The 15715-nt window shown below is 53.8% G+C and overlaps 1 protein-coding gene across 1 annotated transcript; it reads left to right on the forward strand.

Moving 5' to 3' along the window:
* The first annotated feature begins 5529 nt into the window (after positions 1 to 5529).
* On the forward strand, positions 5530 to 8894 carry CHST1 (carbohydrate sulfotransferase 1). Its single transcript, XM_080815830.1, has 2 exons — positions 5530 to 5586; positions 6756 to 8894. The coding sequence occupies exon 2, from the start codon at positions 6798 to 6800 to the stop codon at positions 8031 to 8033; it is 1236 nt and encodes a 411-aa protein (XP_080671956.1). The 5' UTR covers positions 5530 to 5586; positions 6756 to 6797; the 3' UTR covers positions 8034 to 8894.
* Positions 8895 to 15715: the final 6821 nt, after the last annotated feature.

Genomic DNA, 15715 nt, shown 5'->3' on the forward strand with positions numbered 1-15715 from the left:
AGAGGCTTGTTTGCCAACTCCTTCCTCCCCGTCCTGTCCCCCCTGCCCCTTGCTCCAGTTCCTGGGGCTCCGGAGAGCCTCGGGGCTGCTGGCTACTGGCTCCCGAGGCTGGTCGGAAATCTCATGTTCAGAAAATTTATTCTTTACCCTCCCTATCTCCACAGGGCTCTACAAGCTGTTTTTAGGAAGAAAAAGTGGGGAGGGGCATCATGTCCCCAACTCAGGCTTCTGCTCCTCCCTGCAGCCCCTGTCCCCTGGGAGGTCTCTCTCTTTCTCAGCTCCTGACCGCTGTCTCTCAGCAGCACCCGCTGACTGCCATCCTTTGTGGCCTGCCTGAGCAGACAGAGCCCAGTTCTGGCTGGAAGGTAGTGACTTTGACCCTGGTGCCTTGGAGGTGGGGGAGGGGAGAGCCGGCTGGCAGTGCCCTGGGGGACAGAATAGGAGACACAGTTGAGTTGCCAGTGTGATTTCAGTGCCCCACCCCTCCAGGTCTTGCATGGGGCAGCTTTGCTCTCTCCCAGAAAGTTAGTAAACTCAAACAGAACTGAGAGGCTCAGTGTGAGCTGCTTTCCTCCCACCGCAGTCTCCTGGCCCCTCCCGCTGGGGCAGCTGGGGTTACCAGAATAGTGGTTGTATATGAATGTATATAAATACTCCCCCTTGCACGCATCCCCTTTTTAAAAACAAGAAGTAGTAACCTACTATTGCACATGTGGTTTCTGGCTCTAGCTTTTTTATCTTGGGCCATGGCCTCGCATTCCGTGTATACAAATCCGTGGAGGCTTCTCTGATATGGTCAGTTGAAAAGAAAACCTTAGGGCAGGGGAGAATACTGATCGTAAAGGGGTTGAAGCCTCTGCAGTGCCCATGGGTGGGCTTTATGGGGGTCCACAAACCCTCTGACTGTGTATGTAAAGTTGTGGATACAAAGGAATCTTTCTGGAAAGAGCGACCGTGTCTTTCCAAGTGGCCTGTGGCCCCAAAAAAGGCCGAAGCCACAGCTCTGGGTTAGATGCGGTTTTACAGAGTAGAAGCTGGGGGCGGGGGTTAACCCAGCAGAGGGTGGAGCCCCTTGGCTCTTAGGCCCCCTGGGGGCTGCCCTGGCCAGGGCTGAGGGGATGGGGTCCAGCTGCCAGCCCTGATACGTTTTTGGAAGATGACTGGGACTTTCCTGCTCCCAAAGGAGCATCCCCCTGCCAGCAGGGGAGTTCTGACCCCGAAAATGGAGCATGGGGCCTTCCTGGGATCAGAGAACCCTAGTAGTCAGAGCTTGGAGGCCCTCAGCCTGGATCTATGGAAATATCGAGGCCAGCGAGGGGCCAGCGGATGAGTCCAAGGTCACCCAGCCAGGGGAAGCAGAGGTGGTTCCTGCCCGTGATCTTAAGCTCAGTGATCCTTCCCCTGCTAGAGAGGAATGAAACTGGTAGGAGAGGCCCTCTGGATGAGGTGGGGCTGCCCGTTGATGCTTGCCTCTTGGTGTGTGGGTGAAGAAGAGAGGATGCACAGAGCAGAGGCCACAGCTCGGGGTGGGGGGGTCATCATCACACTTCACGGCGTTCTGCAACATCACCTCCCTTGGCTGAATCCTCACTCGAGGCCCCAGGTAGCACTGGCCGCAGGGAATTCTGAACCCAGCGAAGAACGCAGGGCCAAGAAGCTGTACTACAGGATGTGACCACTAGAGGGCAGCGGGCAAGCCGCTGCGGTGGCCCAGCTGCGGGAAGCTCTCGGGCTGGGAGAGGAGCGGAAAGAAGGGAAGGCAGCGAGCAGAGGCCGGCTTGGCAGAGGTCTGGGCACCGCAGCCAGGGAGAGTGTCTGTCTAGCCGTCAGAGTCAGTGAGATCTGTTCTCACGCACTTACTCGAGACACGAAGCGGACGAGACATTTAATGATGATAATAGTAATGTACATTCATTGAGTACTTACTTTGTGCCGGGCACTGGGTTAATTAGTCCTCACAACAACCTTGTTGAACTGATCCCCCCTTTTCTGGTGAGAGAACAGAGGCACAGAGAGATTCAGAAACCTGGTCATCAGTGGGGCTCGTGCCAGAGCCCATGTCCCCAGCACGCGGCTGTGATGCATTCTATGCCTGGCACTGACTAAATGCTTTAATTCTTTCAATTCTTGCAACTGCTGCTATGTTGTACCCACTTTATGGGTAGGGAAACTGCGGCTCAGAGACCGCTAGTGAATCCAGGTCCACACACCTGCTCAATGATACCCAGGTGGGTGTGGTTCTGTCGTTTGAGCCCTGAGCTACGAATTTCAGTTCCCCATTGGAGAGCTGTTTTTCACTCCCACCCTGTGCCCTAATCTGAAGGTGGCTGGTACAGAAACCTGAGTTTTCCCCTGGGACTTCACTGAATCCCCGGCTTCCAACACAAGTTACAGATTCTGAGCTCCTGTGACTAAGGCTTGCCTGGATTTTGACTACCCAGAGGTGGAGGAAGGTCATGCCAAAGGCTGCTCAGAGCCCAGGGAGGGGCCGTGGGGCTCGAAGTCTGGCTTGGAGGACAAGGGCATTGAAGAGTTCCTTGCAGTGGCCAGAGCTCCCCCGGGAACAGCGGGACCTGGCCCTGGGGCCTCTGGTTTCCAGGGCAGATGCCTCCAGCATACCAAGGAAGCTTGGCCAGTCCTAAGCTGGGCTCCGCCAGGCTGGCAGGAGAGAGGGGGCATTTCAAGGAGGGTCTGACTTTCTTCATCTTCCTGTTCCCACGCCCTCGTTTTGCCCTCCTGGGAGGCAGGGGGATGGCCTGAGGCTAAGCCTTTGAACACATTGCCCTCGTGCTCGGGCTATACCTTGTGGACCTGAGCCCCACTTTCTTAGGGATTTAGAATGAGATCCTTCATTTACTCCAGATTTATTAGCCAAGGCAGCGGTTTCTAATCTTGGCCTTAAATTTCTCTGGGTTGGGGTGGGAAGAGGTGGTAGGGAGGCTTCCCTCGGTGGGTGAATTCTGGTGGTACCAGAATCTTCGAGTAAAGTGAAATCTCCCCCAGCCTTCTGTTTCCTGTCTTGGTGGGGACCAAAGGGGATTAAATGTAGTGGGTCAAGGAGGAGGATTTTAGCATGGGCTCCAGAGAACACTGCCTGAGCAGGAATTCTGGCTCTGGCCCCTTACTAGGAGTGTGAGCTGGGGAAATTCATCTGTAAAATGGGGATATGAGGACATCAACCACATAGGCTTGGTGTGAGGGTGAGAGGTGTTTTTCACTCCCACCCTGTGCCCTAACCTGTGATCCCTCCTGGGATAAACATCATGAATACCCAGCAAGTGCTTGCTTCCCTCATGTTCTCCCCCATCCATAATTCCTAGAACGGTGCCTGCATCATGCTGGATAGCTGACAGATCTTTATGAATAAGTACAAAAAGAGTCCATCCTAAAGATGTGTATTAGGACATTGCAACTGTGGACTCTTACTCAAATAACTTAAAAATATTACCTGTACGATTATTAATGGTATTCCCTATCTGTTCTTTAGAGGCATCTGTCTTGGGACACTTAGGCAGGGTGGGCCCGCATTTTGCAGGAGAATCTAATTTAATGCAAGGAGGCAGTTTTCTCTGGGTACCTCAGCGAACGCTGTTGATGGAGTCAGCATTCTCTGCGGCCCTGGGGTGAGGTGGGGGTGGGATGGGCTGGGGTCAGGGCTGTGATTTTCTGTGATCACACTGGAGGTTCCCAAGAGTCTAGGTTGTGTTCCTCCCATATTTACTGCCACCTGGTGACGTGGTACTCTTCCCTATAGGTACTGAGCAGAGGCTCAAACTTCAAATTTGATTCTTAAGCCCCGGAGCCTCAGCTGGCCCATTGTCCTCTCAGCTCAGCCTCTGTGCCCCTTCTGGAGGCAGCCAGACTGTTTCAGCTCTGTTTCTTCTCCGCTAAGCTAATGGCAAAGGGACCAGAGCACTGGCCTAAGAGTCTGATGCAGATGGATTCGAGTCTCTGCTATTCCTTATTTGCTTCTGCACATTCGCTTAGTCTTTGAGCCTCAGTTTCTCCACCTAAACAATGGGAGTGAGGACCCTGACCTCCCAGAGGGGGCTGTAAGGAATAGTATGTTGTTTGGAGTTGGCTGAGCCAGGCAGCAGGGCGGGTTTGGGAACCGAGGATCCACAAACCCCTCCCTGAAAGGAGTCATGCCAAATAGCGGGATATGGGAAGAATATTCACAAAGCACAAGTTTACCCCCTCCTCACCCCCCGGCCATGAACCTTGATCCACAAGACTTTGATCAACAAGACCAGACAGCAAAGGAAAGGATCTCTAAGTGTTACATTACAGATCGTCTGTACCCTTGCAATGCCCGGTCTCTCTCTGGTCGATTTATACACGGGCTGGAGACATCAACTGAATGCATATATGAAGACCAGGTGTGTGTAAGCTGGAGAAACAAGCTCAGGTCTCCTCAGAGGGAAAGTGTGGGCTCTGGGCAACCTGTGAGATGTGTGTTAAACCGGGCATGTGAGCTCAGGCAGGTCACCCCACTCTCTGTGTCTCAGCTTCCTCGCCTGTGAAGTGGAGCTAATCCTGGCTTCCCCGTGATGCTCCCGGGCGGAATAAATGCGCGAGTGCAGGTAAAGGGCTTAGGAAGTATTCGACGGATGCTAACTGAAATAATGCCACAGTCTTCGCGTTTGAACTTAGAATCCACGGACAGCATCCAGGTCGGGAACGCTCCCTGGTCCACTTATGCTTTGAGTTTTAGGTAGCTGTTCTCGTCTCCGGTGTGGTTGGAAGAAGAACCTCCCTCCCTGGCTGTCCCTTCTGTGCGGGCCTCGGTGTCTGGACTGTCCGGACAGAGCTGTCATTTCCACCTGGAGGTCTGGGGTGAGCACCCCCTGCCTTGGTGATTTCTACAAAACCCCTCTTGGGGAGTCACTGGAAAAGTCAAATTCTGAAGGGTCGGGCTGTTCTGTTGATTTAAACACAGAACCAGTCGGGACTGTGCTCCGGCCTAGTTTTCTGGAATAACCTTGACTCTGATGCTGTTCCACGGTTCAGTGCTGAGCACTGTGTCTGGTCACCAGAGCTGAACAGAACTAGGGAGGCCCCAGGTTATTTGTGGTCAGTGGATTTCTTTGCAACTCCCCTGGATGGTGGGTGTGAGGGGTCCTCCCCGGGGTGGTTGCCTGTGTAGGGTTCCCACTCTTGGTCAGCTGGCGGTGTAGGCTTGCCAGCTCCCTGCCCACTGGGTCCTGGTGTGAGGGATTTGGACTTGCCAGGAAAGGGTGGGTAGGGGGTGGAGGGCTCAGAATTCAGGAAGCCAGATCCCAGGGGATAAAATGTGTCCCTGGGATAGCTGGAGCCCTGAATCAGTGATAGATCTGGGAGAGCAGCCGGGGCCCTTGTCGCCCTGCACTGGGGGGCAGTCTATGGGGCACAGGGTGTAAGAGAGAAGGGGTGGGAAGGACGATGTTGACAGACCAACCCTCCCCCCTTCCCCCTGCCCCAGAACCTTTCCCCTCCCTCTCTCTCTACAGTCTGTTGGCCACAGGGCTGCTGCACAGGCTGGGACTGCCGGCTAGGCCAGGAGACCTGGCAGCTGCGGACTCTCTAGCTTGGAGCAGCCCTTCTTTGGTGAGTCGGGGAGCCCTTCCTGCATTCGCTCTGGGAGCAGCCCCAGCCTTCCCTTGGGGCCCGGTAGCTGAGCCAGCCTCTCTACCGGGCAACTTCCTGATGCTCCGACTAGCCCCTTGCTCTGGACATTTGGCATGCCCTTCATTTTCCCTGCTCTCCTGGCCGCCCCCCTGCCCTGCGCCCACCCTTGCTCTCTCCATTCTTTGAGATGCCCCTTTTCTTCCACCCCCTCCTCTTCTCTCCATCCTGCCTGGTTCTCTGGGGCCATTGCTGGGTCCCAGTGGGGTCTCTGAGCGCCCCCTGTGGGCAGAGGGCAGAGAGCCTAATGGTGGAGGCCCTTGAGGACTGGCTGAGATGGGGGTCCCTGAGGAGCCGGTTCACCCTGCTGTCAGTGAGGGTCCTCTGCCCCACGCCTGGACCTCTTGCCCCAGTGGCCAGGAGCAAACCTGGAGGGTGCTGGGGCCTGGGAAAGGATGCTTTTCAGCAGCCCCTGGACCTTTCTCTGCTCTGGGCCTGTCGACTCTCATTGGCCCTGGGAGTCCCAGGGGTCCTCATCTGGGTACACTGGGCACCGGCAAACCTAAGCTGGGAGGTGGACTTGACGAGTTGTCCCCTCTCCTGGCCCAGTGGGTACAGGTGAGCAGATCCTCATGGTGTGCCTCTGACATAAGCTCTTTTTCCTTCTGGGGGCGGGGAATGGAGGAAAGATGACCACATGGGGAGCCCGGTGCTTGCTCGTGGGGGTGAAAGATGTAGGTGAGCCCCAGAGGAGCTGGCAGGGGTGACAGGCAGTGTCAGGGGAACGGCTAGAAGCAGGGACTGGTGGGCCGCTGAGTGCGTGAGCTGGGGAATATAGCTTCTTGCACAGTGGGGCCCACTAAGGAACTCCAGGTTCATGGTGGGAGTCTCCTGCAGCATTCGTTAAACTCTGCATGTGGGAAGTCAATTTGTTCAGTCCCCAGAAGCTCCCAAGATGCCCTGGAGAATGTAAAAATCTAGCCTAGAAGCTGCTCAGTCCTTAGGCGCATGCACGAGCATCCGGCAGGGAATCGCGTAGGTCCGGGGACCCTATGGAGACCAGCCTGTCCAAAAGAGCAGACCAGGGCCCCTTGTCTGGTGATGCACCTGGCGCAGCCTGCTCCCTGATGGACGCCCGCCTTTACCTGCAGACCTCGCATGGTGGAGAAGCAGCCCCATGAAGGTGCCCAGCCATGCAATGTTCCTGGAAGGCCGTCCTCCTCCTTGCCCTGGCCTCAATCGCCATACAGTACACGGCCATCCGCACCTTCACCGCCAAGTCCTTCCACACCTGCCCGGGGCTGGCGGAGGCGGGGCTAGCCGAGCGGCTGTGCGAGGAGGGCCCCACCTTCACCTACAACCTCTCCCGCAAGACCCACATCCTCATCCTGGCCACCACGCGCAGCGGCTCCTCCTTCGTTGGCCAGCTCTTCAACCAGCACCTGGACGTCTTCTACCTGTTCGAGCCCCTCTACCACGTCCAGAACACGCTCATCCCCCGCTTCACCCAGGGCAAGAGCCCCGCGGACCGGCGCGTCATGCTGGGCGCCAGCCGCGACCTCCTGAGGAGCCTCTATGACTGTGACCTCTACTTCCTGGAGAACTACATCAAGCCGCCGCCCGTCAACCACACCACAGACAGGATCTTCCGCCGCGGGGCCAGCAGGGTGCTGTGCTCCCGCCCCGTGTGCGACCCCCCGGGGTCCCCCGACCTGGTGCTGGAGGAGGGGGACTGCGTGCGCAAGTGCGGCCTGTTGAACTTGACCGTAGCCGCCGAGGCCTGTCGTGAGCGCAGCCACGTGGCCATCAAGACGGTGCGGGTGCCTGAGGTGAACGACCTTCGGGCCCTGGTTGAAGACCCCCGGTTAAACCTCAAGGTCATCCAGCTGGTCCGAGACCCGCGTGGCATCCTGGCCTCCCGCAGTGAGACGTTCCGCGACACTTACCGCCTCTGGCGCCTCTGGTACGGCACGGGGAGGAAGCCCTACAACCTGGATGTGACGCAGCTGACCACGGTGTGCGAGGACTTCTCCAACTCCGTGTCCACTGGCCTCATGCGGCCCCCGTGGCTCAAGGGCAAGTACATGTTGGTGCGCTACGAGGACCTGGCCAGGAACCCCATGAAGAAGACCGAGGAGATCTACGGTTTTCTGGGGATCCCCCTGGACAGCCACGTGGCCCGCTGGATCCAGAACAACACGCGGGGCGACCCCACCTTGGGCAAGCACAAATACGGCACCGTGCGAAACTCGGCGGCCACGGCCGAGAAGTGGCGCTTCCGCCTCTCCTACGACATTGTGGCCTTCGCCCAGAACGCCTGCCAGCGGGTGCTGGCACAGCTGGGCTACAAGATGGCCATGTCGGAGGAGGAGCTCAAGAACCCCTCCATCAGTCTGGTGGAGGAGCGGGACTTCCGCCCTTTCTCGTGACGAGGGCTGCGTGGGCGGGGGTGAGGGGCACATGGTGTCGGTTTTGATAAAATGGACCGTTTTTAACTGTTGCCTTATTTCCCCCTCCCTCTCCGGCCCGGTCTTTGTGTCCTTCCCACCGCCCCACCCCCACCCCAACAGGCCCCGCCCACTCTCCGCTCCTGCCTCTTTTTGTCTCTGAAATTTGCACTATGTCTTGGACAGGAATCACTGGGGCAGAGGGGGCGTGAAGCGGGGTAGAGCCCCCTGCCCACCCCATTCAGACACACGGCTGTTGGGTCTCTGCGTGGATGGTGACAATGTTTACAAGCACCACACTCACACGTTCACATACGCACACATGCACACACACGGGTGCCCACGAGGAGAGATACCCCCAAACCGCGGAACTTCTGCAGCATTTCCCGTGGCCCAGTAGTTGGGGTCTGGTAGTTTTGCACTGTCTTACTTCCATAAGGTAAGAGGGTAAAAACAAAAAGGCCACCTCTCTCTAATTTATGAATGGTGTCTAATCCTTCCCCATCCTGCTTCTGCCCCCAATGCCCACTGCCCCCCCCCCCCAGCAGAGAACAGTCTGCACCCACTCCCCCTCCCCGGCCTGCCCTTGCCTGCCCCGAGCAGGTTTTTACTGTGAGGTGAATGTGGACCTTGTTTATTTTTTCCAGTCTGTGGCGATGCTGTCTGTCTGTCTGTCTGAGTCTTGTGGCTGCCCCTGGACCAGTGACGGCTGATAAATCTTATGGGTTTCTGATTGATCTCGGGGTCCATCTGTAATATTTCTTTGTGCCAAAAGAAAAAAAAAGTGGATCAGTTTGCTAAATGAACGTTGAAATGCTTTATCTGTGTTTTCTGTAAATAAAAGAGTGCAATAATATCTGGGCGTGACTGTGGGACATTCTGAAGGGGTGGCCTGGGTGGGGCCAAGCGTTTCTGGTTTGGGGGATGAGAGAGAAGGAGGTGGAGGCGGGGGTTCAGCGGCCAGTCTCTGGCTTTCAGAACTAGTGGCACTCGATCACTGTCAACACTGAGCTCAGTGGTTCATTTGCACTCAGTTGGTGGAGATCAGGCTCCTTAGAGCCAGGGGTGATGTGCAAAATATGTAACAAGTGGCGTGGCTTGCTGACGTGATGTCCAGGGGTCAGGGTGAAGTCCTGGTGGGCCCTTCCTGTGCCAGGTGTTGCCCCTTTCATTGCTGGGTCTGGGGCCTGGATGGCTGGGAAGGGGGCCCATTCCCGGGGTGGGGTGGCCCAGGGCAGTGGCTGCTGATCAGCTGGCCTGGAGGTATTTCCGTGTTGTAACCACTAGTGCAGGTGGGATATCAGCTGTGCGTACTTCCCTTCCCATCCTTGGCAGTGTAGCAGCTTCCTCCAAGGGAGCAACTTCCCCGGCTATTTCAAGAAAACAGCTGGCCCTGGGAGTGGAGGTCACAGCCCTGTTGTCCTGGGACAATGAGAGTCCCTCGGATCAAGCAGTCCCAGGGGTCCTGGGCTTCCTGAGGAAACTCACTCCTGGGTTATATTCTATGAGTCAGGAGGATATGGATTTAGTGGCCATAGCAGATAACTCAGATAAAAGCTTCATCAAGACAGGCTATGTTGTTTCCTCCTCGTTTAACAGCGGGTGCTGGCTTAAGCCGGGTTCGGTGGCCCCGGGGTTGTGTGTCCAGACAGGAGGGGCCCAGGCTCTTTCCATCTTGTTGCTATTCCATTATTCTGAGGTGCTGCCTTTGCCTGTGTTGTCCAAGATGGCTCACTAGGCAATGGGAAGGAGGAAAACGAAGGAGGGCACAGCTCTGCCATTTGTGAGCAAACCCCCATGTTACAGACGTCACTTCCACTCATGTCTCATTGGCTAGGACCCGGTCAGCAGGACCGCACGTAACCCCAAGGGAGGCTGGGAAATGTAGTCCACTATCTGGGTGGCCATGACTTCTCAGGGGGCCCCATGAGTCAAAGGCTTATCTCCCTGGACTTCAGATTTCCTCTCTACAAAAGGAGAGTCAGTGTGATTTACACCCCTGCGCGTCAACTACAGTTTGGAAAAGTCTGTCAGGACTGGTGGGCGGGGCCTGGTGCCCTCTTCTCACCCCCTGGGTCACCCGCTCTTCTTCTCCAACCTGTGGCGAGTGAGGCAACCTATAAATTCGTTTCCTGGCATCAGTGCTCAGGGATGGCTCCCTCAGCTCCCCCGGGGAAGGCTTCCAGTGGAGGTCACAGCAGGTCGGTTCTTCCCTTTACAGTAAATGGTACTGTGGTACTTCTTTCCCAGGGAGGTCCCTGCTCTTTACTTGCCCACTGCCCTGTCTCGGACTGTCCTGGAGCTGGGACACTTCTCTCCTCTGGGTGGGTGGCTTCGTGGTGGAACTGGGAGACACTGGAGCTATTGGTCCCCTAACTGCCATGACAGATGGCATTAATGACATGGACTGGGGCCTTAGAGGCAAGTCCTGTTTAGGGATAGGATCACTCATTCACGTATTTCTGACTCTTCTGTGTACAGACCCTGGGGTTATGGATACTCCTTCAAGAAAGACTGTCTCGTGGGAGGCAAACAGATAAAAAGATGAGTACAGCACTGGTGAAGCGCGTGCCCCCAGGTGTGTGCCAAACAGGCAGGGCTGGGGCCCATAGGAATTTGGTCCTAGAAACCACAAGGCCACTGTAATAAGGCATAGGCTTTCCCCCTAGGCCTCACGGTGTCATTTGATGTGTCTTTGGTCTTGGAGGCTTAGAGAAATCAGGGAGGGCTTCTCCGAGGTGGTGCTGCCTGAAACCAGTCTTGGAGAGGCAGGCACTGGCCCTACACTGGGTGTGGGAAGATTGTCTTCTCCTGAGAGGGGAGCAGGTGCCAAGGCACAGAGGTGAGAAAGTGTGAGGCATTTACAGCAGTGGGGGCTGCGGGCAGGAACAGGGGTCAGGGGAGACTGTGTTCCACATCCTGTTCTCAGCTTCTCAAGCTTGGAAAGTCCATTTTACTGGCTCACCCAGGGCAGATCCGCCTTCAAGGGATTTATTTGTGATGATCAGCTATGCTAGGACCAAACTCCTAGACTCCAAGACTCCTGTCCTCTTGGAGGTTCTGTGTGTCATGGCTCCCCGACCCCCAGCTTTACCCACACCGTGCTCTTCTTTACTCTTCACTCTCTCGTCGTCCTCTTCCTTTCAATTCCTTGAACACGCTGAGAGAGACTGTTCTGGTTATAGCCCCCAATTTGTTCATACCCAACTCTGGGCTTAGCCCTGTGCCCTGCTTTGGCCAATGAGACAACAGCAGGTGCGGTGGGTACGGAGACACGAAACGTACTTTTGGAAGTTGTCCTTTTTGGCTGCCTGGTTGCAGCCTTTCGCTGCATGTGAAGGAAGCCCAGCAGAGCTTGCTGAGGAATGCAGATCACAAAATGAAGAGCCGAAGCTCCCCAGGCAAGGTCCGTCAGCGCTTCCCTGGCTTGGCAACTGCCTCAAATGCAGGAGTGAGTCCTCGCCAAGATCAGCCACAGTATGACCTGAATTGTTGGAACTGCCTGGCGGATCTCAGCCCAAATTTCTGACCCACTAAATGGTGGGTTAAAAAAAACAAAAAGTGGTTGTTGTTTTAAGCCACTACGTTTTGGAGTGACTTGTTATACAACAAAGGCTAATGTCATTCTCTGTCCCATGGGGTTGTTAGCGGCGACCAGACCACTCCTTATGCCTGGCCAGTCTTACTCCCCTCTTTACCCAATTAATATCCACTCATCCTTTGGATCTCAGCTTAATTATCAACATTTCCTTGGTTTTACCAGATTAGTCCTGTTGTCCTGCGTATAGCCCCATATATAACTGATTCTGTACCTCATATTTGTATATCCTGTTTATAGCCCCGATGGCCCTGTGTACATATCCTTTATAGTATTTACCACAGTTGTAATCACACCTTTTATTACAGGACCTGGCACATAATAGGTGTTGGATAAACCTGGGTTGAATGGATACAAGAGTGAATGAAACTGGTAATCCCCACTTGCTCACTTTCCTGGGACCTTCATGAAGAAGTGGGCACATCCTCTTAGGGATCAGGATGAAACCTGAAGCAGCTCATGCCCTCCCAGGCTGTTCTGAAAAGTTATCAGGAGAGGAAGGGTTCCTGGGAGGCTCAGTGGGTTAGGTGTCAACTCCTGATTTCTGCTCAGGCGGCATGACATTGAGCCCCTCGTTGGGCTCCAGCCTGTTTGAGATTCTCTCTGTCCCCCTCTCCCACAAAAAAAGGAAACGTTGGGCGCCTGTGTGGCTCAGTTGTTAAGTGTCTGCCTTCAGCTCAGGTCATGATCCCAGGGTCCTGAGATCGAGCTCCCTGCTTGGTGGGAAGCCTGCTTCTCCCTCTCCCACTCCCCCTGCTTGTGTTTCCTCTCTCGCTGTGTCTCTCTCAGTCAAATAAATTTAAAAGAAAGAAAGAAAGAAAGGGGGATTGGGCTGAATTTTGTTCCAGGACTCAATGTCCACCATTTCTCCCCTGCCCCACCCCAACCATAGTCAACAATTCTTTCTAATTCCGCAAGGACTTCCTGTTTCTTTGCTGCGATGTCTCACCTGCCTGGCTGCCTGTTACAATTTCCAAGGTAAACGCTCTACAGGAGAATACCAGTGAACAAACACATGTATAGAATTTTACAGTTTATAAAGCATACTTCCCTTCCTATTAGTCACACCTCTATAGCGGCTGTTTCCTGCTGACACAGAGGCACCTTTTCCTAGCCAGGAAACGGTGGTCAGAGCACCACGTAGGCAAGACTGGCCCTGCCCACTTCTAATGTGGGTCGCGCTTTGATGGCTCAGAACCTAAGGAGTTACTTCCTGGTCTCGTCCCCACACCTGGGGCCTGTCCTGTTGATTCTTGTCATCGCAGGTTTCCTCTGTTTGTGTGTTCCCACCTGCTCCCTCGGTTCTCTTCTCGCCAACAGCACTCCAGCTTTCCCGTCCCACTTGCCTGGTGCTCTTGGGAGCTCTCTGGGCTCCACTTCTCATCATCCCAGAGGGTCCTGTCTGGGACAAACCTCAGTGCCACCCTGGGGAAGAATTTCGCCCCTGCTGGATGCCTCTCCTTGTTGGGAAGGAAAAGATATGGGAGAAGCACCTTCACAGACCTATTGAGAACACACATGCTTTCCTGTTTCCTGAGGGTTGGGAAACAGGTTGGAATCAGATCCTCACATCCTCACAGGCAGGTGGCCAAGGCTGGGACCCATCAGGAGTCTGGCTGAAGCTGTGGGCTGAGTGGTCACTGGGGTGAGCTTCGTGTGTGTGTGTGTGTGTGTGTGTGTATGTGTGTGTGTGTGTGCAGGGACAGCTGGGGAACTAATGCCCACATAGAGGATCTGGCTGGCCTGGGGGCCTGCAGCCTGCTTGCTCAGAGCACGCACAGACGACCAGCTAGTCTTCACAGAGCCCCAGAGTGCTCCATCGAAACCTCAGATCAGCCCACCTGCCCACCTCCCTCATCTACGTGCGCTGTTTGCTTCCAGGGCTTGAAACCTGCAGATAACTTGTATTTGAAGTTGGGTCGTAGTCATCTTGGAGACCACTGTGATAAAAAATGAGGTTCTAGGTTCTGGTCCCATCCTTGCCCCCACTTGCTGTGTGACCTTGTACCCATCACTTAATCTTCCTGAGCCCTCATGTCCTTATCTATACAGAGATAATCATTCTAATACCTGTCTCAGAGGGCTCCTGGGAAGATGGCATAAGGTCGTGTGTTGAAGTGCAGAGCACGGTGCTTAACACCCAGGGAGTGCTCAAGAAATGCCGACTGTTACGGCGTCATCAGCAGCAGAAGACTTGTCATCATTACCATTTTGGGTACTGTTCTCAGCAACGTGCCTGGAATACAATGGCTGCTCAATGACCATTTGTTGAACAAATGCTTTTTTGGGTAAGCTCTTCTATTTATTTTTAAAAATTATTTATTTATTTTAAAACTATTTTATTTATTTATTTGAGAGAGAGAGTATGCACACATGCCCCCAGGACAGAGCAGGAGTGTGGGGGAGGGGCAGAAGGAGAAGCAGGCTCCCCACTGAGCAGGGATTCCCAACATGGGACTCAATCCCAGGATCCTGGGATCATGACCAGAGCCAAAGGCAGACGCTTAACCGATTGAGCCACCCAGGCATCCTTGATAAGCTCTTCTAATTTGAACCGCTCCCAGTGCATGAAGTTACACCTGAATGACATGACATGGCAGCCGATGCTGTCCTCTTATCGGCCAAGGCCTAGAACTGAGGATTAATGAGAGGGAGAGAAGTGGGAGGACAACCAGAAATGCCTATGGAAATGTCCATACCACTAAACATAGGGACAACTGGCCTACCTGCAGGATGGTACCTAAAGATGCCAGGTGGCCTTGGAGGAGTAACTCTCAGGAGTAGAAGTTGGATGAGTTGACCTGCCATCTTGGACCATATCGGCAAGATCATCTCACTTCATGGGGAAATGGCTTCCTGGGGTGGCCCCAAGCCAGCTGCTCAGCCACCACCTCCAGGGTAGACGGACTTGGCCTTTCTACTCCCTTTAGGGTACCTGCATTTGTGTTCTTTTTCCATTCATAAGGGATCATGGTTAGCATGGGGGCCCAGAACATCTTCCCCTTGAAGGCGCAGGGAAGTCTCCAGTGATAAAGGTTTCAGAGTTTTCTTAAGCCTGAGATTTCGGGCTTCCTGGAGTGGGTCTGGGAACAGCCAGCCAACCAACTGTTGGAGGCTTCCTCCTCTGGCAAACTTTCGCATCACAGCCGCAGGCAACAATGCCTTCTTCCGGTATTGCTTCCTGCTTTCTTCCTTCTTTGGTAACACCGCAGCCTTCAGCAACGTCACCCTGGCCTTGAGCTAGCTTTGGGAAGACAGATGTAGCTTTGGGACCAGGCCCTTATGCTGAGGGGAGCAGGAGGCATTTTGAACCATTCAGGAAAAGCAGAAAATTAGGGACTTAGGTGACAGGAGACTCAACTGGAGACCTTGTTCCACTGCATCTTGCTGGACAAATCAGAAATTTACCCTGAGCCTCAGTATCCCAGCTATGGCCTGGGGGCAATGATCAAAAAGAATGTAATCTTCTGCAGTAATTAACAATGTGGGTTACATGTATCCGTCTAGTCAAGTTAAACAGATTGGCAAAATACCTTTCTTCATTAAAAAAAAATTTTTGTTTATTCTAGTGATTACTGAGAAAGATTTGTTAATGATTTCATCCTATGATTATGGATTTGTCTATTTCCACATAAGTTCTGTCATATTTTTCTTTATGATTTTGAGACTTTATTTTTAAATGCATACAATTCTAAGATTTTATTTATTTATTTAGAGCAAGCATGTGCACAAGCAGGGGGAGGGGCAGAGGGAGAGAGAGAATCTCAGGCAGGTTCCATGCTGAGTACAGAGCCCAACATGGGGCTCGATCTTGAGACCCTGAGATCATGATCTGAGCTGAAATCAAGAGATGGATGCTTAACCAAGTGAGCATCCCTAAATCCAGGCACTCCTAATGCATACAGTTTTAAAGTTTTTCTGTATTTCTAGTGACCTTTTATCAGCATGAAGTGTTCATGTTTACCAGGCAATGACTTAAAGTCTGATGTCAATGTAGCACTACCTGCCTTCTTGGTTAGACTTTGTTTAATTTATGTTTCCAGCTTTTAGCTCATATACATGTCTT

Source organism: Martes martes, assembly GCF_963455335.1.
Source record: "Martes martes genome assembly, chromosome: 10".
NCBI lineage: Eukaryota > Metazoa > Chordata > Mammalia > Carnivora > Mustelidae > Martes > Martes martes.